This window comes from Rhopilema esculentum, chromosome 18 (genome assembly GCF_057945365.1).
Source record: "Rhopilema esculentum isolate cy_ngs chromosome 18, ASM5794536v1, whole genome shotgun sequence".
Taxonomy (NCBI): domain Eukaryota; kingdom Metazoa; phylum Cnidaria; class Scyphozoa; order Rhizostomeae; family Rhizostomatidae; genus Rhopilema; species Rhopilema esculentum.
This window is the reverse complement of record NC_142832.1, coordinates 4,954,376-4,982,084: the sequence shown is the minus strand read 5'-3', so window position 1 is coordinate 4,982,084 and position 27,709 is coordinate 4,954,376. Positions and strand designations below refer to the sequence as shown.

General features: G+C 37.8%; 2 protein-coding genes across 6 annotated transcripts; one reads left to right on the top strand and one right to left on the bottom strand.

Annotated features, from left to right (window-relative positions):
* Positions 1–689: 689 nt before the first annotated feature.
* LOC135680763 (protein FAM151B) lies at positions 690–27,685 on the bottom strand. Of its 3 annotated transcripts, none has more exons than XM_065194927.2 (5): positions 27,459–27,685; positions 7,338–7,452; positions 5,417–5,980; positions 4,028–4,308; positions 690–1,222 (listed from the first exon to the last, which is right to left on the bottom strand). In XM_065194927.2, the coding sequence occupies exons 2-4, from the start codon at positions 7,426–7,428 to the stop codon at positions 4,031–4,033; spliced, it is 933 nt and encodes a 310-aa protein (XP_065050999.2). In that variant the 5' UTR covers positions 7,429–7,452; positions 27,459–27,685; the 3' UTR covers positions 690–1,222; positions 4,028–4,030. The 3 variants fall into 3 exon arrangements, with proteins under 3 accessions (XP_065050999.2, XP_065051000.2, XP_065051001.2); XM_065194928.2 differs by lacking the exon at positions 27,459–27,685 and adding an exon at positions 8,644–8,781; XM_065194929.2 differs by lacking the exon at positions 27,459–27,685 and adding an exon at positions 8,649–8,775.
* Positions 17,380–23,873, top strand: LOC135680762 (substance-K receptor). Of its 3 annotated transcripts, none has more exons than XM_089113834.1 (2): positions 17,380–18,084; positions 19,417–23,873. In XM_089113834.1, the coding sequence occupies exon 2, from the start codon at positions 19,561–19,563 to the stop codon at positions 20,542–20,544; it is 984 nt and encodes a 327-aa protein (XP_088969960.1). In that variant the 5' UTR covers positions 17,380–18,084; positions 19,417–19,560; the 3' UTR covers positions 20,545–23,873. The 3 variants fall into 3 exon arrangements, with proteins under 3 accessions (XP_088969960.1, XP_088969959.1, XP_065050998.2); XM_089113833.1 differs by having other exon boundaries at positions 17,380–18,532; positions 19,417–23,872; XM_065194926.2 differs by having other exon boundaries at positions 17,380–18,561; positions 19,417–23,872.
* Positions 27,686–27,709: the final 24 nt, after the last annotated feature.

The following is a 27,709-nucleotide window of genomic DNA, read 5'->3' as shown; positions in this document are numbered from 1 at the left end:
AAAAATTAGCCTACCAACAGATGGAGCTCGGGCCGGAAAATTTATTGGTACCACTCACAATTTTATATCTTGAATAACGAAGGAGCTATTGGCGAAAAACCGGATTCTTTAGAAAGTCTGGGAATCACAAGCCTATTGTTTTTTCTGAACTTCTTTATGCAAACCTGAATCCCCCTTGCCAAAAATGCATAAAATGTTTAATAACTTTGCGAAGAAATGTCGTAGAATTTTACCAAAATAATCATTAGAAAGAGAAAATTCTTCTGCATCGTTTGGTGCAAAGCAAATGAAAGTTGAGTGAATTTTGGGGGCAGAAATCCAAGTTTTCGTTGAAACACTGCCTATTGAATTCAAAGACAAAAGGCCGCCTTTGTGTGATCCAAGAGCATCAAAAAGTGTACGGGCCAGGGACTTCAAACGAATGAGTTAAAAATTCAGAAAAAATCTGAGGGGCTTTGTCGCCTATAAAACTAATCTTTCAGCAGTACTACGACCAAATTTTGTTTATTCGGAGGGCTAGAAAAATAAATGATATCCGAAGTAGAATGACAAAGCATTCACGCTTAAGACAAAAGGATTTCTATGGACAGTTTGAATAGCAATGGAAGCGGAGAGCTTGTTTCGTATTGAGAAACTTTACTCTCCAGGTTCAAGAATGCAGAAAACAGGATATCAACGACAAGCAAACATAGCAGAAGCCTGTAAAATCAATAAATTCAATGCGCAAGCAAAGAAAACTTACTCTCAATCCAGGAGAACAACTTAAAACTTTCTTTGATCTCCATATTACATAAACGACGACTATGTAAATTAAAGAATAATATATGGCGTCAGCAAATTATTTTTGGCGGTTTTCAGGAATGTTTGCCCCAGACCCTTTACTGATTTGGATCCCATTGAAAAGGTTAAGTAGAATTTGGTCTTTATTATGACAAGATAATTCTATTTTTATCTTATGGTAGGTACGAAACCATGAAATGGCTTCATATCCTTTAATTTCAGCTACTCCTATGTCACTTTATAGTACCACCTGTTCAGACATTCAATTACAAAACAATAACAAAGCAGAGTATGTATTTATGCACAAAATGTCAAGTTCATGCTTCTTCTTTGTGATTCTGAAGTTCTGGGTACCACGAATGTCAATTCCGGTCTTCTTAAAGATCATGCCATTATTATGGATCCATCATCTTGCTCCAAATTTTCCATACTCAACATTCATCTGTAAAAATTAGTAACATTTAGCAAACTCTTCTGAGAGACAAGCAATATTGAACTATTAATTAGTATTTGCAAGCAAAGAAACCTAAAGGGAACGCAATTACGAGTCATATGATTTTGAACTCCGTTCCCCTTCTTGTACAAGGAGATGCTTATACAAAGGAGAAAGGGCCGCAGCGGCTATTGAAATTGAGGGTAGGGTACCCTAATAATCTATAAACTTATGCGTTTTATGAGACAACATTGGATAGCATTGTGATATAGCATTCTAACAACGCCCAAATGGTCTGCATGCTTACACAAAGGACCGTAACGGCTATTGAAATTGGGGGGAGGGTATGCTAATAATCTATAAAGTATAGTGTTTGTTCTCTAAAACTCTTATGCGTTCTATGAGACAATATTGGATAACAGTGTGATATCAATGTGTAATATAGCATTCTAACAACGCCCAAATGGTCTGCATGCTTATACAAAGGACCGTAACGGCTATTGAAATTGGGGGGAGGGTATGCTAATAATCTATAAAGTATAGTGTTTGTTCTCTAAAACTCTTATGCGTTCTATGAGACAATATTGGATAACAGTGTGATATCAATGTGTAATATAGCATTCTAACAACGCCCAAATGGTCTGCATGCTTATACAAAGGACCGTAACGGCTATTGAAATTGGGGGGAGGGTATGCTAATAATCTATAAAGTATAGTGTTTGTTCTCTAAAACTCTTATGCGTTCTATGAGACAATATTGGATAACAGTGTGATATCAATGTGTAATATAGCATTCTAACAACGCCCAAATGGTCTGCATGCTTATACAAAGGACCGTAACGGCTATTGAAATTGGGGGGAGGGTATGCTAATAATCTATAAAGTATAGTGTTTGTTCTCTAAAACTCTTTGCGTTTTATGAAACAATATTGGACAACAGTGTGATATCAATGTGTGATACAGCATTCTAACAACGCCCAAATGGTGTGCAGAAATATGTTCTGCGACTTTGCCCCATAGGTACCATTTTTATCCCCCCGGATTATTTTCCTCTCGTTTCGGCCCTGATACATCAAGTTAAACTCCAAATGACGTATCGACATCAATTCATGGAAATATACCAAACAAAAGCAGACTGGTTTGTGAAACGCCTTAGAATCCAAGATTCTATGTCATTACTGCACAAGAAACATGTCGCTATTAAATGAAATATAATGATAAAATTGTGTGTGTAATTTCTAAAGTATTTTTTTATATTTCAGATGAAACGATTGCTTGGGAAAACAATTTTTTAGCTGGTGATGCCAGGGTAAGGCCCAGAAGCCTATAGCTAGGTATTAACAAGGGAAGAGGAGGAGGGATTTGGAAGAGAGGGAGAAAAGATCAAACTTGCTTATTTCTTCTTTGAATAAATAAAGGCGGTAAGAATCTTGGAAGCAGGATGCCAGTTACCCTCGCTCTATTTCATCTTCAAAACCTCCCTCTTTTTTGAAGGCCTTTTAAAATACTTTTTGAATGCTTTTGGGGACATTTTGGAGCTGTGTGGCCCACATTATTGCCATGAAACGTGGCACATTTAATAGAGTAAAACGGGACCTCTATATTTGGGGGGGGGGCTGTTGCTGCAGAAATTACTTTTCTCAAAGGTATCTTCAAAAATCTGTCCGAAGAAAAATATTCCTTTCAAGAAAATTGTTTAGAAGATGTCCCAGGGTTACCAGTTGATCCTGGAGATTCTGATGAAAAAGAGGACATTACAACTGTTTAATTTTAAGAAACGTTCGAAGCTGCCAGCAAAGTTTTTAGAACTGTTGTATAACCTTTTTTACCAAAAAATGCAAAGAAAAGACATTTTTATAACGTTTTTTACTATGAATTATAATCAACCCGCCCCTCTCTAATAAGCTCCTCTATATGACTGAACAAATAAATAAGCCCCCCCCCCAGGGCTTAATAGAGCTTTCACGGAATACATGTATAGAGCAACAATTATTTATAAAATACAGAAATGTCCATTCAGAATTTTGATAATGTATGTATTCTAGGAATTTTCTTGGAAAGGAGCTCTGTTCCGATCTTTTTAAATTGTTGGATAAATGAAAAGTACGAGCACATGGAGGTATCACTATGACCAACTTTCAATGGATCTTATCCATTACATGACTGAAATAAAAATGGTTCGATTAACAGAATCCTGTGCAATTCAAGTGCATGAATCAGACTTGGCCACGACTTTGTCGGAAATCAAACTTCTGAGGAATTCCTATCAGTTAAACAATTTCTTATCAGTTGATGACTGGACTGATTATAAAAAAATGGCAACACTATTAGTCGATACTTTTTTTAATTTCTGTGTTATCTTCTTAATCTAAATATGAGATTCCATCTAACATTGTGTCACAAAATTACCAGACTTCGCAAGTAGGACCATTTTTTAACAGAAATAAAAGTAAATAGATCAACTGATAAATTTGCTTTATTTAAAAAGAAGAAAATTATCAGATATCAAATACCCTTGTTAGTCTAGCTCTTGTAGAGGGGCATAACACATATAACCTTAAAACCTCTAATTAGAGATTTGGTGCTTCAGTTCCCTAACTTCTTTTTCTTTCCAGATAAAGAATACAATTTATTTACGAGCGAATGCTAATTTTTTAATAGCTTTTATAGCAGCTCTTGTCGTGATGCAAAAAATCCACAACTTTTAAAAGAAATTAAAGTATTATGACTATACCTGTTATTTAGGGGTAAGGTACGTAACTAACTAACTAGCTAACTAGCTAACTCAGAAACAAATAAAAGTTCTGGTCATACCTATCAATTTTGATCCAGTTGCTTCAGTCTTTTCATCTTTTCTTCTGGTAAATCATAGAAGACTTTTTTTGGATAACGTCGCAGGAAAACGAAATCCTTGACGTCATATTGATCAGCATTGCTATGCCAAACAGTGAGTGAATAGCTTTCTTTTTCTCCTAAAAGCCACAGAAGCTGTTCCTTTGACGCTGCAATTAGAGAAGCTCTAACAGGAAATGTGACAGGTTGCTGCAGGTTTTTCACAAGGGAATGCATGTCTTTTACCATTTTCCATGAATAGCCTAGCAAGAAAGAAAATAAAATTCGCACACGTGGAAAGATGGCTTTCGCCTGACCAACACCAGTCCCCTTCCCCATCGACCAAAATTCTTACTAGATGATGTTTTTTCGCCATCAAACGTCGTAAGAACATGTCCAGCCTCAGACGAAAAGGTAAAAAAAAGTCATATGCTTTTGAAAATTTTCTTTCATATTACAGAAACAGAGCAGACTTTATCAGCAAATCATACGTGTAACAAAAAATGTCTTTCAAAACAATGAGTATGTAGTTGCAGAAAATCAATGATGAAATAAGAATAAAAATAGGAACATCAGAGCTTTAAATTATCCGGAAATTTAGACCATCGTGCCTCGTTGAAAAAGATCTGGTTTTTTTAGTGTAGGCCAATTTAACCATACAATTTTCAAACACAGCAACAGATCACAAATGCATACATAGCTACAGAAAAGCAAAAAAATCTCGTTTAGCAGTCTGTAGATGTAGCCCAACCCTGCCCTTTATCGGTAATAATGGGGGATGACGTTGGATGCTTGAATATCCAGAATCAGAGACATGTTTTCAAATTTCCATATATTAAAGTTTTAGATTGAAGAAACGCAGACGAGTGAGGCATAGACAGTTTTTTGTTTGATATTTTGCATGAAATGAAATAACATAATCATGAAATGAAATTTGTTCTTTTTTATAGGAAGCTAAAGAGTTACCAAAGAGTTGAAAAAATTTAACTCCATCTAAAAAAGCAATGACAGCTCCCCGGGTGTTTGTAGCCCTTAGATAGTAGGGTAGCAGGGATGGAACAACTAGATAACAACAAACTGAATCGATAAACATACAAAATAATTAAAAACATACAATATGGCGTATACTCGAGACATAAAAGGCAGGTTTTCTGTTTAAGCGCCAATCATTCCAAAAATCGAATCTTCAAATGATAGATTCCTTATATTGTGGTTGGTTCTGATGATAAAGGAAGCAAAAGTTTGTATTGACGTGAAAAAATTATACAACCGTCAACTTTTTGACAATTGGTTTTTAATAATAGATTGATTCTTGACAAAACATTACATAGGCTATTTGCCAGTCATAAAAATGCATTTGATCAAGCATACCTTCCGGTGATGACATATTTGTTGGCTTTCTAGTTGTCCAACCAGGAGACAACATACTCGTACTATCATACTTTTGACACAGAGCAAGGAATTTCTGAGCATCTACAGGCACCGATGAAGGATTTTCAGGGCCTTCTAGTATATCAGCATTTAGAATGATAGGTGGAAGTCTACCAGAATGATTTCTTTTGCTTTCTTCTAAGATCTGTAGCGATGGCTCAACCACTGCAATCTGTTTGAAGTCCAGCTTCACACCTTTTGGGGATACATATCCAAAAACGCTTGCAAGGAAATGCACCAATGTCAAATCACTGGAATTAGCAGGAGGGTGTGCCATGATTGGGATGTTGTGTAATGGATCAATAAGAATATCAGCTTCAAGAATCATAATATCCGAATCTGTGAGGGACTTGTTGAGCTTGGACCTGCTATTTACAGCATGGGCAAATTTCAGGTCAATTCCATCCGTCAAACCGAAGAATTCTAGCATCCTGGTACGATATTTGTTCCCATGAAGAACTCCACCACACCTCTGTTGAAAAATCACCACTATTGTGATTGCAGCTGAAAAAGAGAGCAAACTAGGGTTAATGAAAACTAATGTTTATCAGCCTGTCATATAGAGCACGATGCCGAATAGGCAGAGCTGTACACGTTTTGGTGAATAGAACAGGGCAGACAGGGGTCTCAAAATTTGCTGGGGAGCATAATTTCTTCAAATTGATTTAGAAGGTAGTAAGGAGGTGACTAAAACTATTCAAATGGATAATCAAGGATACTTTGATTTCCTACTATCATCCAGTTATCAAAAAATATTTTAGGATTATAATTTTGGCACTTTATAACATAAATAACTTTGGATAGAGATTTTAGCATTTCTGCTTCAGTCAGTCTCCCATCGTATGTTAAAAAAAGTGTCCTCCTGAGCAGAGGCGTTGTGGCTCCTAGAAGTGGGCCGGGAAAAAATAACTACAAAGGGGCCCATACTTTCCATAAAAACTTTCTTTGCTATTGCTATTTTTAAAAATAATAAAGAGACGGTCAAAAATTTTCACCTCTGATAAAGTGGGGGAGTTTCAGCCGCCCCCAGCCCTCCACGTGGGGCCGTCCCTGAACAAAAACATTTCTTTGAAAGTTCTTCAGTCAACTTTTGCTAAGCTAGAGATCTACCGATAGCTCAACGGTAGAGCACTTGACGTACAAAGTCAGGGGTCGTGAGTTCGAGCCTCGCTCGGGTCGGTTATTTTCCCGCACTCTCTATTAACTAGAGATCTTTGAAAGCAATTTGACCCTCATTCACGGAGCCGTTTATGTTTAAGTTCTTTAGTTCATAACTATGAGCTCGAGTTTTTATATAGATGAAAGATTATTTCACCAAAGAATTTATTCCCTTAAAAGATTTTCCTGGGTTTTACAAAGTCACTTGTAAGGGGCCCACAGGGAAATTTCCCGCTGCCCCTCCTAGCAACAACGCTTCTACTCCTAAGGTCGTTGGAATGAAATTTATATTAAGGAATGCCCGTTCAGATGCTTCCTTATTAGTTCTCTGTTATAAAGAAATGCAAGACAATCACTTTTGGAGGCCCTGTCATATGTCTTTGCCGATCAATTATACTTTTTATGACTAACCCAAAAAAACATGCAAGCAATGTGTACAAGAGGGGCAAGGCCGTAAGAAAAGGGGCAAAAAAACTAAGAAAATTGCTACATTTCGCTACATTTTGCAGTGCGCTCATTACCTCACACATTGTATGGGTTACCTTAGAATCACCACCCAACTTATACTGACAAATCTGTCTTAATATGCCTCCGTGCTTTCTGAAACAAGTTTGAAACAGCAAACGAATCGTTTGAGGGTGTTCCTTTAAAAGGCAGTAATTTTAATTAAATTTAAAGGCAGTAATTTAAAGGTTATCCTTACCAACCAAAATGATAGCTATTAGGACCACCGCAACTATTCTTTTTCTGCGATCGTAATCTTTTTTCTCGTGAACATCTTTCTTTGATCCCATTTCTAGAGAAATCTGCTACAATACCTAGGAATAAGAGAACGCTGATTAGTGGCAAGAAGGAAAACAGCTTCAAAATCGAAAAGAGGTAGCTGCCTTCGTGAAAAGAGGCAGTTGACAATCACTCCTGGAAAGATACGACTCTGAAGGGTACTTGATCTGATCTGTATCAAAGTAAACAGATTGATGGGAATATTCTATGTAGATTGACCATCTGAAAAAATCAACGTCAACCTTTACACAAAGTCTCAGTTAAAACGTTTCAAATATCATGCGATTCCTAAAACTGAAAAGCAGCATGCCCTATTTTGTTGCCAACCCATCCACTTGTATCGTTGGACCTTGTGAGGGCTGGGACAGTTTGGTCATTTTCACGTCACCTGAAATATTTGTCAGAGCCATACAAATTCTGCTCAACTTTGTGTTCTTAATCTTACCCCTAATTCAGGATAATTTGCTCTAATTCTGCTTTTAAAACGAAATAATTTTTAGTTTTGTTTGGTCGCTTCTCTTATCCATTTGCCAGTCTCGCTTTCATACTGGCCTCAAAATCAAAAGCACCGTTTTTCTTTTATTCTCTGTCGAGGTTCAATGTTCATTCACACAAAGAGATTTATGATCGTTATATGGACGTTCTGGTTTCATTTCTCGGGATATTCGTTGTCTTCTCAGACTCACATAAAAAATCCTTGAACTTCCTAAGTCATATTAAGACACTATTTTCGAAGCAGGGGGTCTTATTTCTATTGTTTCTTCATCGATTTAACATTCAACTAGCTTTTACCCTTCTCCTCGTGTATTCAAATGTGTTCGCTTTCTCAAAATAAAATTGATAGAATATTTTTCACATTCCAGTTTTAATTTGTCTTCGTTTGCTCCGCTCTTATCCAACAGCCTAAAATTTTCAAGTTCTTTCGTTTTCTTCCTCTTTGTGGCCATGGCAAAATAGCATGATACAGTATTCTATAAAACTGGAATTTTGCTTCAAAACAGTCACAAAATCATGTCTCCTCCCTTTAGGTGCCATGTTGTGGCAAGGTCACAGAATAATAATTTTGTGGCAAGGTTGGGTATCGCCCTTGATAAACAACGACGATCACAGATGCGTATGCCTAAATCGAATGCAGGTTTGGATAACAAACCACGACATGCACCAAAAAGAGCAAACAACCAAAGCTAGGAAAAATTACAGCAACAGCAAAAAGAGAAATGTTTAACCTCACGTAGTTTAATTCGTCTCTGATTCAAATCGCCTTGCAATTTCGATCAATATTCTCTCAAACAAGACTCCAAGGAGCATCGAATTTGAAGCAAAGAAATTGTATGCGTGAGCTATTGTTCTCATGTTTCTTGTGTCATCACAATACGGAAGTAAATGGCAGAAACAAAAGAAAGCAAATCACAGTAGAGCCACATAGTGAGAAGATTATCTCAAAATGCCAAAAATAAGACAAAATATTTTAGTAGGGTGTCGGCGGGTTTTCTTGTTAAATTCATTTTTTGGGGCCAGGGACCGATTTCAGCTGCAGGGATGGAGGAGGTGTGAGAGGTGCTTCTATTTATATTATTGAGATGGTAGAGCAAGGAAACACACTCTTTACATTTTCATATCTTGATAATCATTCAAGATTTATAACTTAACTGAACGAGGATACGAAGATAACTGCACTACGCTTTACAAAGCTTCGGATTAAATAGTACATGTCACGTGATTATAAAAGGTCATGTGATCTGGGGAGCGTCCTACTACATCCTCCCTCTTCTTATTTAAAAAAAATACAGCATACGTATTTTTTTTTACAATTTTTTTTTTGCGTTAACGTTAATTAAGAAAAACATACTGAAAGCGACAATATCCATGTTAACGACGTAAACGAGAAAATTTGTCTACATCCAATGAGAGAACATAGATGCCCCCGTGTGGAGCACCTTCTAAATGTAGAAACTGACATGACTTAACAAGACCACGGAGTCGCCCATGTTTAGCTAGGATTTCTCTACTAGGTGGGAACGACTCGTAAAGAAATTTACATGCTTCTGATGCTACAGCGGACTTGGAGGGTTTACACTCTAAAAACGTTCCTAATCGAAATGCCACATCGGCTAAGTCCTTATTTGGGGAAGGAGGGTGTACTGGAGTGACACTTTCCTGTGACGAGTCTACGTGCTCGACTGTAGCTAAAGGAGAAATATCAGACGGTGTTGTATCGGGGCTTTTGCGATAAGGAAGGCGATAGACAGGAGGAGAATCCCCAGTAGGAATATGATGATAAACGCCCTTAATGGTAGACAGAGGTGAGTCAGGCAAATGAAAAACATGTTGGAAGTCATGCAACAAGGACTTGAATTGCGTTAAAATGCTACGCGGCACATGTGCATACGATGGCGCGTCAAGTTCTAAGGCATGTAAAAGTTTGCTAAAATATTCCTTAGAATGCGGCTGGATATCGCTTTTTCCTATTGGAGAAAATGAATTAGCCTGATGACGCTCGGTACATTCTAAATACGGCGACAGAAAAGACGAATCAAAGGCTAGATTATCCTGTGCCATTTCCTGCAAGTTAGAGGTGTGAATAGCATGACCGCCATTAACGATCTTATCAGGATCTAAGGTCGGGAGGTCATCGATATTACGGCGGGCGGCATGGGTTGCAGAAACTAATGAATACCATTGGTTTGCTACCTGAGAAGCAGTAAAGTCTGCGGCATCTTCTAACACATTAGTATCAGTGCTCAATACAGGCCTAATGTTTCCGATCGAGACATTTAATGGCAAAATCGCAGACTCTTTAGTAAAGTGAATAACAACCGTTGTTGAGTACAAAGATTCACTACTCAGTGTACTATCCTCTAAAGTTTCTGAAACGGGCGATATTGACGTCAGTAAACAAGTTGTCTGCGAACCAACATCAGAGCGAACTGGGCGACTAGGCCGACATTTTGGGTAGCTGGAAGCCAAAAAAGGGGACATGACAGAAGTGCACAAATTTGTCATGCTCGGTAACCCAGAAAAGGAAATAGGACCACTAAGGGTAGTGACCCCCGGTAATATTTTATTACCTTCCAGCCAAAGGTCACCCGAAGCCGAAAATAGGGAGGAACCCACCAGCGATGTTGCAAGCAACATGCAAACAGTAACAAAATTAAAGCCCCTGTGGAGGCGAACAGGTTCACCTGGCTGTGTTGGTAGGGCAGTCAACAAACATGTAACATTAGCAGTAGAAGTAAAACTACTTGTAGGAAAATGCAAATGTGGAAATGCATGAATAGGATTAGAATCGTGACACTTGACTTCGAATTCTAACCCTTTATCGGCAAAGTATACAGTTAGAGCACGAGAATTAATACGGGCATCGGTCTTGCGTAAATGATTTTGGCCAAAAAGTACCGGCCAAGATAAATTTGGCACGACAAGCATAGAAAAAGTTGCAGAACGCCCATTTTCAAATTGCAAGGGAACTTGCATTATACCTACGGCTTTAAGAGAGGCCGAGGGACTGGCAACAGAGACCTTAACGGGCTGCTCTAAGCGCGAAAACTTGAGGTCAGGGCGTGTTTCAAGAACTTTATCAGCGTGCGCTTTGCTAACTAAAGACACTGAGCAGCAAGTGTCGAGAGGCAAAGGGAGAGAAACCCCAGCTGACGAAACAGAACACCATAAAATATTACGGTTCGCAAGATCTAAATTAGAAATTGTGGGCTTATTGTAATTTGCGAAATTTCGCCGAAATTTCGTTACATGAAATCCACCTTTTATACCTGAAATCGAAGCACAAACCAATTGAAAGTGATATATAAACCTTACATTCCTTGTCTACCATCATAAGAACGCATATTTATTGCATTAAAGCGACATGTTTCTTCTCAGTCTCCAGCGGTAGAAGCCATGATTTCCGAGCCCGTCCCAAAGAAGACGGGGGTTTAGTACATAGTATCTGGTTAGCGAGACACAACGTCAATGCCGCTGTGACTGCAACAGAGGAGACAAAGTGTAATGAACAATTAGGCTGTCATTTGCGAATGCAACCTTTCAATCGTTCCAAAATTATCAACAAAGTATTTACGAGAGGTCTGTCCAAAATAAATTTTTGCAGTGGAAAACAGCTTAAGTCATATTGTATGCTTATTTTAGTTAGAATTAGGATCCAAAAGATTACCATGATCCACGGGAGAATCAAATATAGCAAAATCCTCGCTTTAAACTGCGTTTTAAAAAATTAGTAATTTGCGAAATTTCGCAAAATACAGTTTTTTTACAACTACTCAAATGGGGCCGTATCAACATAAATCACGTCAGTAGGGTATGATGTGTCTACAAAATGAAGGAACAAGTCGCCATTGCCATTAACAATGTATGCCCTGTTGCTGTTTAGTCCTGCTTTAGAGATTTTAGGTTTGACTCTCGGCCCTTAGGAAATCGACCAAATTTTCATGTGATAAAGGTCATATCATTTTGGAAAAGAATAGAAAACGACTTTACGATCAAAAGGGAACACAATTACAGCAAAATCCTCGCTTTAAACTGCGTTTTAAAAAATTAGTAATTTGCGAAATTTCGCAAAATACAGTTTTTTTACAACTACTCTAATGGGGCCGTATCAACATAAATCACGTCAGTAGGGTATGATGTGTCTACAAAATGAAGGAACAAGTCGCCATTGCCATTAACAATGTATGCCCTGTTGCTGTTTAGTCCTGCTTTAGAGATTTTAGGTTTGACTCTCGGCCCTTAGGAAATCGACCAAATTTTCATGTGATAAAGGTCATATCATTTTGGAAAAGAATAGAAAACGACTTTACGATCAAAAGGGAACACAATTACAGCAAAATCCTCGCTTTAAACTGCGTTTTAAAAAATTAGTAATTTGCGAAATTTCGCAAAATACAGTTTTTTTACAACTACTCAAATGGGGCCGTATCAACATAAATCACGTCAGTAGGGTATGATGTGTCTACAAAATGAAGGAACAAGTCGCCATTGCCACTAACAATGTATGCCCTGTTGCTGTTTAGTCCTGCTTTAGAGATTTTAGGTTTGACTCTCGGCCCTTAGGAAATCGACCAAATTTTCATGTGATAAAGGTCATATCATTTTGGAAAAGAATAGAAAACGACTTTACGATCAAAAGGGAACACAATTACAGCAAACTCCTCGCTTTAAACTGCGTTTTAAAAAATTAGTAATTTGCGAAATTTCGCAAAATACAGTTTTTTTACAACTACTCAAATGGGGCCGTATCAACATAAATCACGTCAGTAGGGTATGATGTGTCTACAAAATGAAGGAACAAGTCGCCATTGCCACTAACAATGTATGCCCTGTTGCTGTTTAGTCCTGCTTTAGAGATTTTAGGTTTGACTCTCGGCCCTTAGGAAATCGACCAAATTTTCATGTGATAAAGGTCATATCATCTTGGAACAGAATAGAAAACGACTTTACGATCAAAAAGGAACACAATTACAGCAAACTCCTCGCTTTAAACTGCGTTTTAAAAAATTAGTAATTTGCGAAATTTCGCAAAATACAGTTTTTTTACAACTACTCTAATGGGGCCGTATCAACATAAATCACGTCACTAGGGTATGATGTGTCTACAAAATGAAGGAACAAGTCGCCATTGCCATTAACAATGTATATATCTTATAGTCATATATCGTTTATGTTGATATGGCCCCATTTGAGTAGTTGTAAAAAAACTGTATTTTGCGAAATTTCGCAAATTACTAATTTTTTAAAACGCAGTTTAAAGCGAGGATTTTGCTGTAATTGTGTTCCCTTTTGATCGTAAAGTCGTTTTCTATTCTTTTCCAAAATGATATGACCTTTATCACATGAAAATTTGGTCGATTTCCTAAGGGCCGAGAGTCAAACCTAAAATCTCTAAAGCAGGACTAAACAGCAACAGGGCATACATTGTTAATGGCAATGGCGACTTGTTCCTTCATTTTGTAGACACATCATACCCTACTGACGTGATTTATGTTGATACGGCCCCATTTGAGTAGTTGTAAAAATACTGTATTTTGCGAAATTTCGCAAATTACTAATTTTTTAAAACGCAGTTTAAAGCGAGGATTTTGCTGTAATTGTGTTCCCTTTTGATCGTAAAGTCGTTTTCTATTCTTTTCCAAAATGATATGACCTTTATCACATGAAAATTTGGTCGATTTCCTAAGGGCCGAGAGTCAAACCTAAAATCTCTAAAGCAGGACTAAACAGCAACAGGGCATACATTGTTAATGGCAATGGCGACTTGTTCCTTCATTTTGTAGACACATCATACCCTACTGACGTGATTTATGTTGATACGGCCCCATTTGAGTAGTTGTAAAAAAACTGTATTTTGCGAAATTTCGCAAATTACTAATTTTTTAAAACGCAGTTTAAAGCGAGGATTTTGCTGTAATTGTGTTCCCTTTTGATCGTAAAGTCGTTTTCTATTCTTTTCCAAAATGATATGACCTTTATCACATGAAAATTTGGTCGATTTCCTAAGGGCCGAGAGTCAAACCTAAAATCTCTAAAGCAGGACTAAACAGCAACAGGGCATACATTGTTAATGGCAATGGCGACTTGTTCCTTCATTTTGTAGACACATCACACCCTACTGACGTGATTTATGTTGATACGGCCCCATTTGAGTAGTTGTAAAAAAACTGTATTTTGCGAAATTTCGCAAATTACTAATTTTTTAAAACGCAGTTTAAAGCGAGGATTTTGCTATATTTGATTCTCCCGTGGATCATGGTAATCTTTTGGATCCTAATTCTAACTAAAATAAGCATACTATATGACTTAAGCTGTTTTCCACTGCAAAAATTTATTTTGGACAGACCTCTCGTAAATACTTTGTTGATAATTTTGGAACGATTGAAAGGTTGCATTCGCAAATGACAGCCTAATTGTTCATTACACTTTGTCTCCTCTGTTGCAGTCACAGCGGCATTGACGTTGTGTCTCGCTAACCAGATACTATGTACTAAACCCCCGTCTTCTTTGGGACGGGCTCGGAAATCATGGCTTCTACCGCTGGAGACTGAGAAGAAACATGTCGCTTTAATGCAATAAATATGCGTTCTTATGATGGTAGACAAGGAATGTAAGGTTTATATATCACTTTCAATTGGTTTGTGCTTCGATTTCAGGTATAAAAGGTGGATTTCATGTAACGAAATTTCGTACGAAATTTCGGCGAAATTTCGCAAATTACAATAAGCCGAAATTGTGACACTATCTGGAGCTAAACTTATGGCAGGCATGCTATAAACATTGTCTTGCGAACCCCCTTTGGGAGGGACGGCCTCATCGTTGGGCGGTGCAACATGTTCTTTACTCGTGAGCAATAATGAGTGGATAGATTTCAATAAAGAAGTCGTATCAGAATCGACAGACGGTTCCACCTTAGCAATATGCGTATGGAGTGAGTTAGGTTCAACAGAATTATAATGCGAAATAGCCTTGGTCCTATTATGACGAACAGCTTTACAATTAAAGCGACCACATTTGGTGCACTTATGAATATAACCTTTCTTACATCTACCATTAGAAAGTTCACAAAAGGCACGGGGATATTTATTATATTGAAAGCAAAGTTCACCTGGAGGTTTTGGTGTTGCTTCTTGACGGTGTGCAGGTGCTTTTCTTGGGTAGGCAGAAACAGGCGTAACGGGTAAAGCATTGGCTGTAGAAATAGGCTCGTCAACTGCGATTGAAGTAGTTTTGGTCTCGTATCGTTTGGCAGCTTCAATCAGGGCCATTAAAGTCGGATAGTTGAAATCCCTAGCAAACAGATCCCGCGAAATATCCTCACGTAGTTTGAGGGCAAAGGCATGAATCAACTCGATTTCATTTCCATCGGCTGTCATGTGAATACCTGGAATTAGTTTCTCCAAGGAATGTTGGGTCTCACAAAACCGGTGTGCGAAGTTGGAGACGCTTTCGTGGTGTTGTTGGCGCATGGTATAATACGTGGCCAAGAGATTGCGAATTTGCTGGTCTTTTGGAATTCCACGTTGGGAGTGAAGAACCATTAGTGCAGCATTGTAAAACTGGTAATAGTCATCAGAGGTCGGAGATGCAGGCAATCGGACGAGATGGGTGCTCTCATAATTGCAAAGAATATCGAAGGCACGGCTATCCTTTCGGCACTGTTGCTTGAGGTACGTTAGATAAAACTGCGGATTTGCACCAGAAGATCGGAGAACCTGGTTGAACTGGTCCAGAAAACGGTCAAGATCTTCAATTCCTGTATATTCAGGCAGTGTAAGGTTCGGCAGGCGAAGAGCAGCATGACCAGGAGAAGTTTGCGACTGAAGATTTATAAGGTCGGATAAATCTTTTACGGCAGAGGCAAGTGATTTCAATTCTTCGGTTCTTGACTTATTGGATGCATTTTGTTCTTTAGCAACAGCGGCCAAACCATTGATAAGTCCGAGAGTTTCTTCTTGCGACATACGGGACGGCGATCGTGACAAAACGGGTCATCCACCAGATGTGAGAGGTGCTTCTATTTATATTATTGAGATGGTAGAGCAAGGAAACACACTCTTTACATTTTCATATCTTGATAATCATTCAAGATTTATAACTTAACTGAACGAGGATACGAAGATAACTGCACTACGCTTTACAAAGCTTCGGATTAAATAGTACATGTCACGTGATTATAAAAGGTCATGTGATCTGGGGAGCGTCCTACTACAGAGGAAGGGGGGGGGGGTGGCTAGATAATGATTGTGTTTGGTGCCACGCCCTTCATGTGTCTGGAAAATGTCGGATGTTGAAACTAAAGCTAAAATAAACGTCTACCAGGGCCATTAATCATTAACTAGGGTCATCAAGGCCATACCAGGCTTTCCATTTTATTAATTCAATTTCATAACATCATTTATTTCCAAGGATATTGTCAGTTCGGTTGATAGGTTATTTCATAGAACTTTTTTTATCTCTGCAGTCTTCAGATTGTTTTACCTTGGATTAAAGAAGAAAGAAAGCAAATACTTTGAAAGTTCTCTCACGTCAAAACAAAAAATAATCATTCAATTTCTTTAACAATCGAAACTTGTAGATGGCAATACCATATTTGGCCATAAACTATCGTTGCAAAGCCTCTTCACACCTCATGATATTGTCTAGGAAATTTTGCGGCTTAGGCCAGTGGTCACCATACATATATATAACCGCATTTAGTGTGGAGTTTGGAGTAGCAACTTAGGACAGTCCTGTTCTATACACGTACACTAAAAAGCGTATATATTTTTATGCCTTTATAAATCTTTCTTGGCCACTGTAAACTACCTTTTTGGCCCAACGTTTTCTTACTCTTGCAACCTAAGAGAAGCTTTGACATAATTATCTCATATTCTGCCTAATATAACTACATTACTGAACTTTCAAAATTAATCTGTGTTGTGAAATATCGTAAAATAAACCCAACGACGGGCTGTTGCTACCATTTTTTGAATTTTCTGTTTATGCGTCACTTGTTTCTCGAACTTTTGTTTATGCTTTTCTGTTTCTCGAATTCAAAATATCAATCAAAGGTGGATCTAAAAATTGAAACAAAATATTCTATGTTCATCAAAAGATGTCTCAAAAAGCAAATTTTCGAAAAGTAAACTAGACATGATACATCTCAGTTTATGTCAATATTATCTGGCTGTGTTATCTGGGAAATGATCTCTTTAATATCTGAATTCCCAAAAACTTTTACCCCATCTCATACTTGTTCGTGAACCTTAGGATCAAATGCTGAATTTACTTTGTCTTTTGCTTCTATTGCATTTTTTACAGCTTTTCTACCTTTAAATTCACGCAAAATGCTATTTAAACTCACTGACAAAAGGTATTTATGACGTTCAGCATGTATTGCATCAACTCATCCAGCTTGTACAGAACCTGCCAGTGGCGAGGCTAGCCCCTAGGTTTCGTGGGAGGAGGGGCTGGGGGGGGGGGGTACAGCCACTTTATTTTTACCATCAGAAATCGCTCTTTTACCAAAGGGGCACGCCAAATTTACCAGTTGTGAACCCCAGTGACAAACGTTTGGTTAATTAATGACAGTTTCAAAACCATACAACCATGTCATAAAAATACTTTTTCCAAATCTCACCCTTCCAACAAAATTTCTCGTTTTATTTAGACGAACTAAAAAATCGATTGTTGAGAAGTGAGAGCGTGTCCCCCCAGTCCCCCCTTCCATGGAGACGCTATGGGAACCTTCAAAAATTCTGCCCTGGGTTTTGTTATATTAGCAATCTGGTGAAAGTTACGTTAGAACCGAGGGGGGGGGGATACTCCCATTAAGGCTTGAAAGGGGGGTCCAGTTGATTTGAGGGTCTTACCAAATGACTACCAAATGGCCCAGTTTCGATAAAAACAGAACGTTTTAGTTTAGCTAAAGGATCAGGCGCGTAAAAAGAAATTGATGCTACCAGTGTTGTCAAAAAACACTACCATTTGAGGATAACTTTTCAAAATTTTAGCTTTTGCCCTCATTGACCCTGATTGGACCCCCCTGTTAGGCCATAATGGGAGTACCCCCCTGGGCCTTAGAGTCACAAGACCAACTTGCAGGCAGCTAGGAACTCGCTGTTGCTTTCATACATCGGGGACAATGCAAGTACATTATAAAGAGTGGATTCTGTAACTTGAAACCGGTGCGTCTGTCTGTAATTCCCATTTACTTGCTAGCAGGATGTTTGAGGACTAAATTATCTTTGAATAAAAAGTCTAAAAAGAGTATCTTCGAAGGCATCATGTTAATGGCTTTACATTGAAAACCACTTGGCCAATTCACAACTTCGTTATTCTTTAAAACTGTGTCAATACAGGTGTAACTAATATTTAGCTGTCCATCATTTCAACAACAGAGAAATCTCAAGATTTCAAGGCTATTTTCGATAGCTTTGATAGAGGATTTATCTTGGAAAGAATTGGTCGTCAGATGTGTGCAGAATAACGCGGTTATACAGCAGATGCTTAGCTTTAACCAGCTTTACATGATCGAGTACAATTACGGAGGAAGAGAGTAAATTTAGTAAGTGAGTAACAAGGAAGAGAGTAAAGGGGTTGAGAAGTTTTGGTTGTGGTTCATTCTGGAAAAAAGTGAGTTTTCTCCTTTGAAATTTCCGCTGGTAAGTTTGGTTAAATTTATTTAAAACACGTAACACATCAAACGGAGATTGGACATGATGTTGATGTTGAACAAATCGCTGTTGATTTTTCCGTTCATAGAAGAACAAGATGATATGGCTCTTGATAGCTTTACCCCACTTTTTCTCCATATTTCAAGAGTTTGATTATTAGAACTATGCGCTTTTTTGAATGGACTCTTGTGTTATTCTCTCAAATATGAAACTGTCATTAACGAAGAGGCAAATTGACTGTGTGGAGGTCTTATTCAAACTTTGAGATCACGAGATTCGATCATATTCCCCGAAGAGCTATAAAACCATTAACAATTGGACGGCTGGCGTTATTTAGAAAGTAGCTTCGTACTACAGTAGATAGATCGATACCTAAATATGTCAATAATTCAAAGAAACACGTCTATTTCGCTAGATGCCATTAACAGGAAAAGATCTGCACCTTCAGTTTCAGCGGGCCAATCTCTATGTCTAATAGAGTTGACTCTAAGATCTATTTCCTGCAACTCCCCTGCTCATATCGTACAATGCACATCTTGCTTTGCACCATGTATTTGGGGGCTTTGGGGTTAGGCACCCTGGGAGCTTTTTAGAGGGCGCTCAGCCAACCCTAGCAGCTTTTCAATGCAGAACAATTGAAAACAGCAAAAAAGCATTGCCATTAGACCCCTGTCCACTAAAAACCAGAAATTATCAAGCTCTAAAAGTAGAGTAATGGAATAGTAAAATTACATGGCGATCGCTTATTCCATCTCTGAATTTAATGTTACCAATTTATCCGGTGCCACGAAGGCCCATTCAACATAACTTTTTCCTAATAATCTGCTTTCTTCTTTTGTTTAGGTTAAGGTGCCCCAATGTATTTCAACGGAACACACAAGACAAAGACATGTTTGATTCTGGTATAGCCGCAATTCTAGATGAATGAATAAAAGAGAGTGTACTAAAAAATAGAAAAGACACAGATTACAGAATTTCAACAGAAAGATGATCTTGCAAAATTCAACTTTCGCAAATGGCAGCAATTTGGAGCCAGAACATATGTTTACCAACGCTGAAGATATCATAACAAAACTTTTATACATTTTGATAGCTTTTGTAAACTTTGCTGGAAACTTTGTGCTGATTTTTGTCATCTGGAAGCAAAAGAGAATTCACAACACTGTGAATCTTCTTCTGTTGAATCTTGCATTAGCAGATATTGTTTCTGGCATCGCGATATTCCCGTATCTTTTTATCAAAGGACGTTCTGATATAATTTGTGGAATCAAGGATGGCCTACCTATTTTCCACGCAGCATCAATGGTCAATTTTCTAACGCTTGGACTTTTGTCTTTAAGTCGATATATGCTTATAAACCACCCTACTAGGCCAAAATGGCGGATCAGAAAAAGATCCGTGAAGTGGCTAGCTTTGTGCACATGGCTGACTGGAACGATACTTGTGATACCAAATGTTGTATTATCTCGCTATAGCCAAAGCACAAGAATCTGCGAATACCACTGGTTGAATGGATTTGCTTCAAAGCTAGCCTTTGTGGTAACAAACGTCATTGCAGGTACAGCACTATTCGCTTTAATATTCACTTACTTCTCTACGGTATACACCCTGTGGTTTAGGCCAACAGCAAGGCGACTTACACGGAGTAACTCTATATCAAGCACGCAGTCAAGCCGAAAAAGAGTGAGCATTCTTCTTGGCATGCTAATAGTAGCATTTCTGGTTTGCTGGGTTCCGTTCACAGTTTACTGGGTACTGTCTGCTGGGTTGGACCACTTCCCTGACACTATGGAGGGGTATATCGAGAAAACAAGACTCAAACGATACACAGTGCTGGTTGCCTTTCTAAATACGTTGAGTGATCCTATCTTCTACGCTCTCGGGAATCGACAGATTAGAGAAGAAGCTGTTAGAGCACTAAAGAGTTCTAAAGCAACCAGTGCAGATCAAACGGTGATAGCTTTTGAATGAGTGGACACGACAAACGATGGAACTTTTATTGAGCAACACTAAAACGAATCATCTTTTGGTTTGAAGATAACATTTGAATTTAAAAAAAAAACTGAGGGACACCTATCCCTGGCCCTCTTCTTGACCTGCTTTTACTTGTAGTTTGTTTTACAAATTTAATATGATGCAGAGATCTAATATGGTGTTAAGTTTTAATACGATGTAGAAGTCCTAACCAAAATTAAAGATCATATGAATTAGATTTGCTGCAAGCGGTTCAGCGAAAAAAGGCTCGACAACACTGGCGTAGTATGACCTTCTAGACAGGAGAAGGAGTGGGGGGAGGGGGTCATCAAGAGTATACCAACGAAGACATACAGGAAAAATGATTTAGGGCTAGTTTATAAACTGATATGCGATTCACCAACTATCTATGAAGTTTGTTCGTTAACTGAAAGTTTATTGACCAAATCATGAAGAATGGTGGGGGGTGTCACACCCTCTACACCACCGCTAGCTACGCCCCTGCAACTTAGTGTTTCTGAACTATTCTCAAGAAATTTGAAGTAAAAAAATGAATCAAAGTACACCTATAAAATTTCATCACATATCAACTTTCCACGAAGTAACTGGCAGCCCTCTTTTCTAGGAATAGAGAGCTCCGCAACGCCAGAGTGATAAATTCATAATAACTCTATAAGCAAAGTATTAGCGATGTATCCAAAGTATAAACATATCCTTCTTTTTAGAAAGACTCCGAGAAAATTCGGATTTATTCTTTCCTGGTTGTGAGCTGCAATGATTAACAGATTTATACAAGAGATCATTAAAACAAAAGGGACAATTTTGAAAACATAGCAATAAATCTTAATTAAATCAAATAGAATGTCATTCTCATCGCACTGCAAGGAGGTGTCTTTCAAGACGACGCTTTTTGTCCTAGGTATAGACCACGATGTTCAATAACAACATGTTTATATGACAAAAATTCACGTTGTGACTTGATAAATGCTCCCATTATATTTGTCAAGTTTCAATTCATTAAGAGGCTAGTAGATATGTTGCACTCTGTACTATAGTAGACCAAAAACCTCGAATTGATAGCTCGAGTTGCAGTCTGTGCTATCAATGACAAGGTGACATTTTGTTTAAAATATGAAGTAAAAGAATGCCTGACAGGTAATTAAAGAGGCTTATTCATCTTTGCGTAAATGATCACTGGTAGTTTATAGGACAAAGTTCTTTTACGGTGTAAACGTTGCGTAAGGGTGTCTGCATGAACAAACCAGGTCTCACAGATAGTAGGAGAGTTAGCTAGCCAATTGTCTCAACTCATTGAAAGTGCCCCCCCCCCCTCCTTCAAAAAAATTTGGTAATCGAAGCCTGGTAATTTGACTGCCTGGTAACCCAAACTTTCCCATTTTGGGCAACAAAAATTTGTTCTGTATTATTATCACAGTTTAGGGTAGGCTCTGACAATCAAAACCTTCGATAAGTTGAACATATTCTGATTTCTGTCAAAAGTTCAAAGTATCGGGTAATAACGTCATTTACTTATTGAGTATCAGTTGAAAGTTGAAGAGAAACGGACTTACTTTTGGCTTAGAAATAAAAAATGCCCTGGTATTATTTCTAACAAACTAATATTCATCTGAATAGATAAAAGGATACCAACCTTCGAAGCTAGCGGCACAATTAATTAAAGAGCTCATTTTGATCAAATGCTGTAACGTCGTTTTTGTTCGTATCTTTATTCATTTTTCTATTCCTGGTTCCTACCATTTAGAAAATATCTAGAGTGCCCTTCAATTAAACTGCACCATTCACACTATCCGAAAGAAAGGAGCGTAGGTAGTAGTAGTTACGTAAATTATGTGGGGCTTAGGGGGTGGGGCTCCAGCATTTTGTCGGAAAATCGTTGGCCTGGGCCCACCAAATGAAATCATGAATATCTGCTACAGGTTTGGGGGCAAACAGCGCCACTTTGGACTTACGTTGTTCCTTTTGCTTGTGTATGCCTCGTAGATTACTTTCAAAATTTATAAAATTTGGATAAAATTTACTCAATGAAAATGATCAAAATTGTTGGGAGTCCCTGGATCCGAAAGAGATACTAGCTGTTCCCTGATCTTCATGTTCCAAAACTTTAACATCTATGGCATAGCCTATTCCAAGGGAAAAAAGCTGCGAGGGCAAACCGTTGTTTATTTTAGGAGAAGGACAATGGCCTATTGTATGAAACAATAGAAAGTCATTGGGACTGCAGGGGCAATTACCCCCCCCCCAAGTTAGTATTTCAAAAAAGGCCCCGATATATGGAGCACATTTCCATTATTTTCGGAAAATACGCTTTGAAATTCCAATCTGCGCCACTGAAAGGTGTAAACAGCAAATAACAATTTCATTGACATGATGATCTTTGATTGATCTAAGTAAATCCCAGCAAAAGCATACTGTCTTTGCATCTTGTGTTAAAGGTAAATATAGAAAGTCTATATAGTCATTATTCGGATGAGGAACTTAGTCATGCCAGATAAAATGGATTTTTAGTGACAGTTCAGGGGACAGCGTGTTCAAAATAGAGATTTTTCAGGCTTAAATACATTCTTAAAAGACCAGACGCTTAATCAAGGAAAAATAGCATGCGGTTTTTTAATTTTCGGGCTAATCTTTACCTGAATCATAGCCTGAATTTACAGTAATCATGAGTGTTAGGGACTTCCAACGGGGAGATAACAAAATAATATTGAAATAACTCCTTATCACAAAATCTGCACGATAAAGGAGCGCTCAAATTCTTATTCCTTTCTATTTTGCCAAATGATTTTTTAACGGCCCTTTGGGATTGCAAAATTTAAAGATAGCAAGAAAAAACTGAAACGTAGCACGTCTGGTCAGATAAATAATCGAGTTAAAACCTGGTTTCCATAGAACTTTTATGCGTCGGCGATACGTCGGCAATGCATCGCCGATGATTCTCTTCAGACTGGTTTCCATATAACTTTAGGCGCACCGGCGACACTCTGAACCTGGGCCTCCTTCGGAGCCTATTGGCGGGTGAGTTATCAAAATGGTAGCTGCAATCAACAAGCGCTTCTTGCTACAAATAAAATGTGCACTTCTTCTAACTTACATGCGGAGAAGGTTAGAGGAAAAACGCCATTCGAAACTAAGGCATAGATTCTGGGTATTCACGTCTATTTTCAGGGCACGTGAAATTTCTTTCCACGCATTCTGTTTTTTCTTTGGTCTTCTTCTCTCTAAGGCTTTTATCGTATAAAACAGGATAGTTTTGAATTTCGCTTGTGTTCATCGCTAGTGTTCTCAAGTTGCTGCGCGCCATTTTTCGCGAACGACTGGGCATGGTGACCGAAGATGGTTTTCCTGTCGGCCGACGCATAAAGGTTTTATGGAAACCAGGCTTATGGAAAAAAGTCCAAAGAGAGAAAAGATATCTTTCTGTTTATGAAAGTTTGGGGACCTTTGTTTTGAGGTTTTTTGATACTTTATTTAAAGTTGGATAAAAATTCTAGCTTAATTATAAAAAATTACAATAAGCTAATTAATACCAACTAACATAACAACAAGATGAAGAAATATATTTATGTATATAAGGTCGTAAACTAAGATGATCTATATAATTTATATATCTATGTTATGTATCCTAGATTTGGTACATAATTTGCAGGTGCATGGAATCGCAATTTGTTTTATTTGTCTTTTGAAGATTTCTAGGCTGGTTACCAGGGGCGGATCTAAGCAACAATGATGGGGGGGGGGGGTGACACTAATTTTGGTGCCACACCCTTCAGGTCACTGGTAGATTATGGAAACGCCCATTTTTAAAATTCCGTTTTTAACTTTAAGGTAAAGACGATAAGAAGCAGTGGCGTAGCCAGGTTTGGAAGATTGGAGGGGCGAAGAGAAGAAAATCTTTACTGACCACACCCATATGAATTTAGGAAAACACCCCATTTTGCAAAAGCGTTTGGAAAAACTATGGCTTTTTTACGTGGCAATTTCGCTTTATACAACGTCATATCTGGCTTTGTGGCTGACCCCATTCTACAACTGCTTATTTCCTTGAAAATTCATCTAACGCTTACATTCTGACCACAGTTTTAATCAAATATCTAAAAAAAACAAACAGGATTCAAATGTTTTAAACTAATTCCGTTCTCCTTGGAGGAAAATCCCCGACAAGCATTTCAGAATCCAAGGATTGAAGCGCTTTAGCATTTTAGTTTCTATTTTATCGGGATTGTCTAAAGAACGTGAAAGAATTTTCTATTTAAATCCTATAACGTGGGATAAATTGTTGAACATTCTATAGAGTTATGAAGGAGGGTCCCTGTGCGAGCAAAGCGAGCAGAACATTTTTGCGACGATGCCCTTCAGATTAGCTTGAAATACATTTCTTACAGTCGTTTGCAGTCTTTAAAAACGTTTTAATATTGTCTGAAATGTAAAGTCCCCCTTTAAGGTACTATTGCAGATTTGTACTTTTCTCAGACACCGATTTTCTTAACGGCCCCTCCCCTTTGCCCCCCCCCACTACGCTACTTATAAGAAGATAAATACTGATATTAAGGAGATAAATAAAGTAAAATCTTGGCGTTAATTTGTTTCTGTTGACTACCAAAAAATGGTTTTTACCGAAAAGAACCAAATTTACCGAAAGGGACAGAAATATTGGGGGGGGGTGTCGCACCCCCTACACCCCTCGCTAAGTCCGTCCCTGCTGGTTACATTTCTAATTTCAGTTGGTATACTGTTCCAAATTTGACCACCCCTTCAAGATACTGTTTCAGTTCCATACATAACTGTGTTTGGTTTTTAGTGAAAAATGACTCATTTCTGAGAGGATATGAAGACTCATGAAATTTGAAAATATCATTTATAAAATCTGGGTTTTGGTTGATCTTGGTTTTATATATTTCTATGGCTAATCTCTGCAGGTTTTGTTGATTTATTGTTGAGGCATTATCTTTCATAAGTAAACCTTCAAAAGATGAGTCATTGTCATTATATGCCACCCTTATTGCTCTTTTATGAACATTGTTGATTAAGTTAAATTTTTCGTTATTGATAAAGTTAGATTCATTTTTCGGCTACAAAACATCCAGACAATGGGGCAATAATTAAAGTAGGTAGTGATAAACGACTTCATTAACAGTTTTCTCTTTTCTTCATTTAAATAAGGCGCTACTCTGGCAAAGGCAATTTTTTTCCCAGCTTCATTACAAATCTGTTTTATGTGATGATCAAACTTCAGATGATTATCAAGTACTACTCCAAGTAATTTTTCTTTATCTGTGTTTCTGATTGAATAATCTCCGATTTTAACTTCACTCTCCCCAGATTCTGCCCTCTGAGGTTTTATAATGATATATTTACATTTATCTTTATTTAGAAGCATGCATTTATCTTTGAACCAGCTATTTAGAGTGTTTATTTCAGATTCAAGCTTTGGGATTATATCATTAGTTGTTTGCCCTTTTATCCATATTGTGTTACCATCAGCATAATTACATATGTCACTTTCGTTTAGAAATAGAAAAATATCATTTATAAAAATATTGAACAATAATAGTCCTAAGAGAGATCCCTGTGGGACCCCCTTAATTATATCTCTCCATGCACTGCAGTTAGAGTTAAGTTTTACTCTCTGAGCCCTGCCTTGGAGATAACTGTATAATAGCTGCCAAACATTATTACTAAACCATGTGCATGTAACTTTGCAATTAATAAGTCATATGGTAAGCAGTCAAATGCTTTTGATAAATCCATCAACATGGTACCAGCAATCAGTTTCTCATCAAGACATGCTTTTAGTTCTCGACAAGGCACAGAAGGGCATGTTGAGTACTATACCCTTCTCTAAAACCACATAGTAGAGGAGATAGTATACTTTTCATGTGTGCATAGATTTGTTTGTACATGACTCTTTCAAATATTTTACTTGTTGATGTAAGACACTTATAGGTCTATAGTTCTTCATTTTTGTTGAGTTATCCTTTTTAAAAATTGGGTTTACATCAGCCATCTTCATTTCATTTGGGAAGATGCATGCAGGTAAGGACAACATTAATGTTGATGTAACTAACCGGGAAGCTAACGTTTTTCTTAGCAATATATTCGTTGGAATTTCTTTGGTTGAAAAAGGAATATTTGTCTAATATAAAAGCCTTAGCTCACAGAGCAGCAACGATTTGCTCAAAAACTGGCGTGCTCATGGTGCCCTCCTCCCCCTTCCCCCCACTTCCGACGGCCCTAACGATATATTTCTCAGAAATCTATGGGAACGAACTCTTTTATCTGGTCAACAAAATTTGACGATTTAGTTGTTTCCTGATCCATTTTAAGGAACCCAGGTAACTTAAACGTCTTTGATTTGCAACGATCCATCGCAAAAGTACGTATTTACTGGCAGGACACTGTTGTCTACAAACGGCCTTACCTACCAAGTTACCATGGTTTACTGTAGGCAGTTATAGCTCAAACCGAAATATGATCCAAATAGAAATAAGAGAAGACTGGTCTTTGATATTCTCGTGTCGCCAAGAGGCTTCTTGATTAACACATATGAAGATCGCAATTATTTTCATGGTCACACATCAGAGGGCCTAAATCGCCGATCTGCGAAAGGCTGGACATTTGTGAGCAGAAATCGAAGTTTTTTCTGCCGATATATAGTATTATTTAGTCCAAAGAAAAAATACATGTTGTTTTAAACAAAACGAGGTGCGATCGTGTTTACAATTGATTTAGAAGAACGTTCTGTGGAAAGTTTTATCCTTACTGTCGACTGATGGACCTTAGTATTTATTTCAGAATAATGCAAAATACGGACCTCATTTTACACCCTAGAGTCAACAATCCTTGCAGAAAATTTAAAATGAAGTCGAAGAGTGATACTTAACAAAGCTACATACCTTCCTTCCATTAATTTCTTGTGTATTTGGTGTTTCCAATCTTTAACTGAGTATTCCCCTCATAACTTTCCTGACCGCCATCTTGAAATAAAAATTTCAAGCAGAGCAATGCATCATAGGATACCCAAGCACCACGGCTTATGAAAGATTAACATTTCGTTGGTCGAAACACTTTGGTGGTCTATTTGATTAGTAAGAAGTTTCTTGATAAAGCTATATACAGCAAAAAGAAACGATATTGGTATGACACC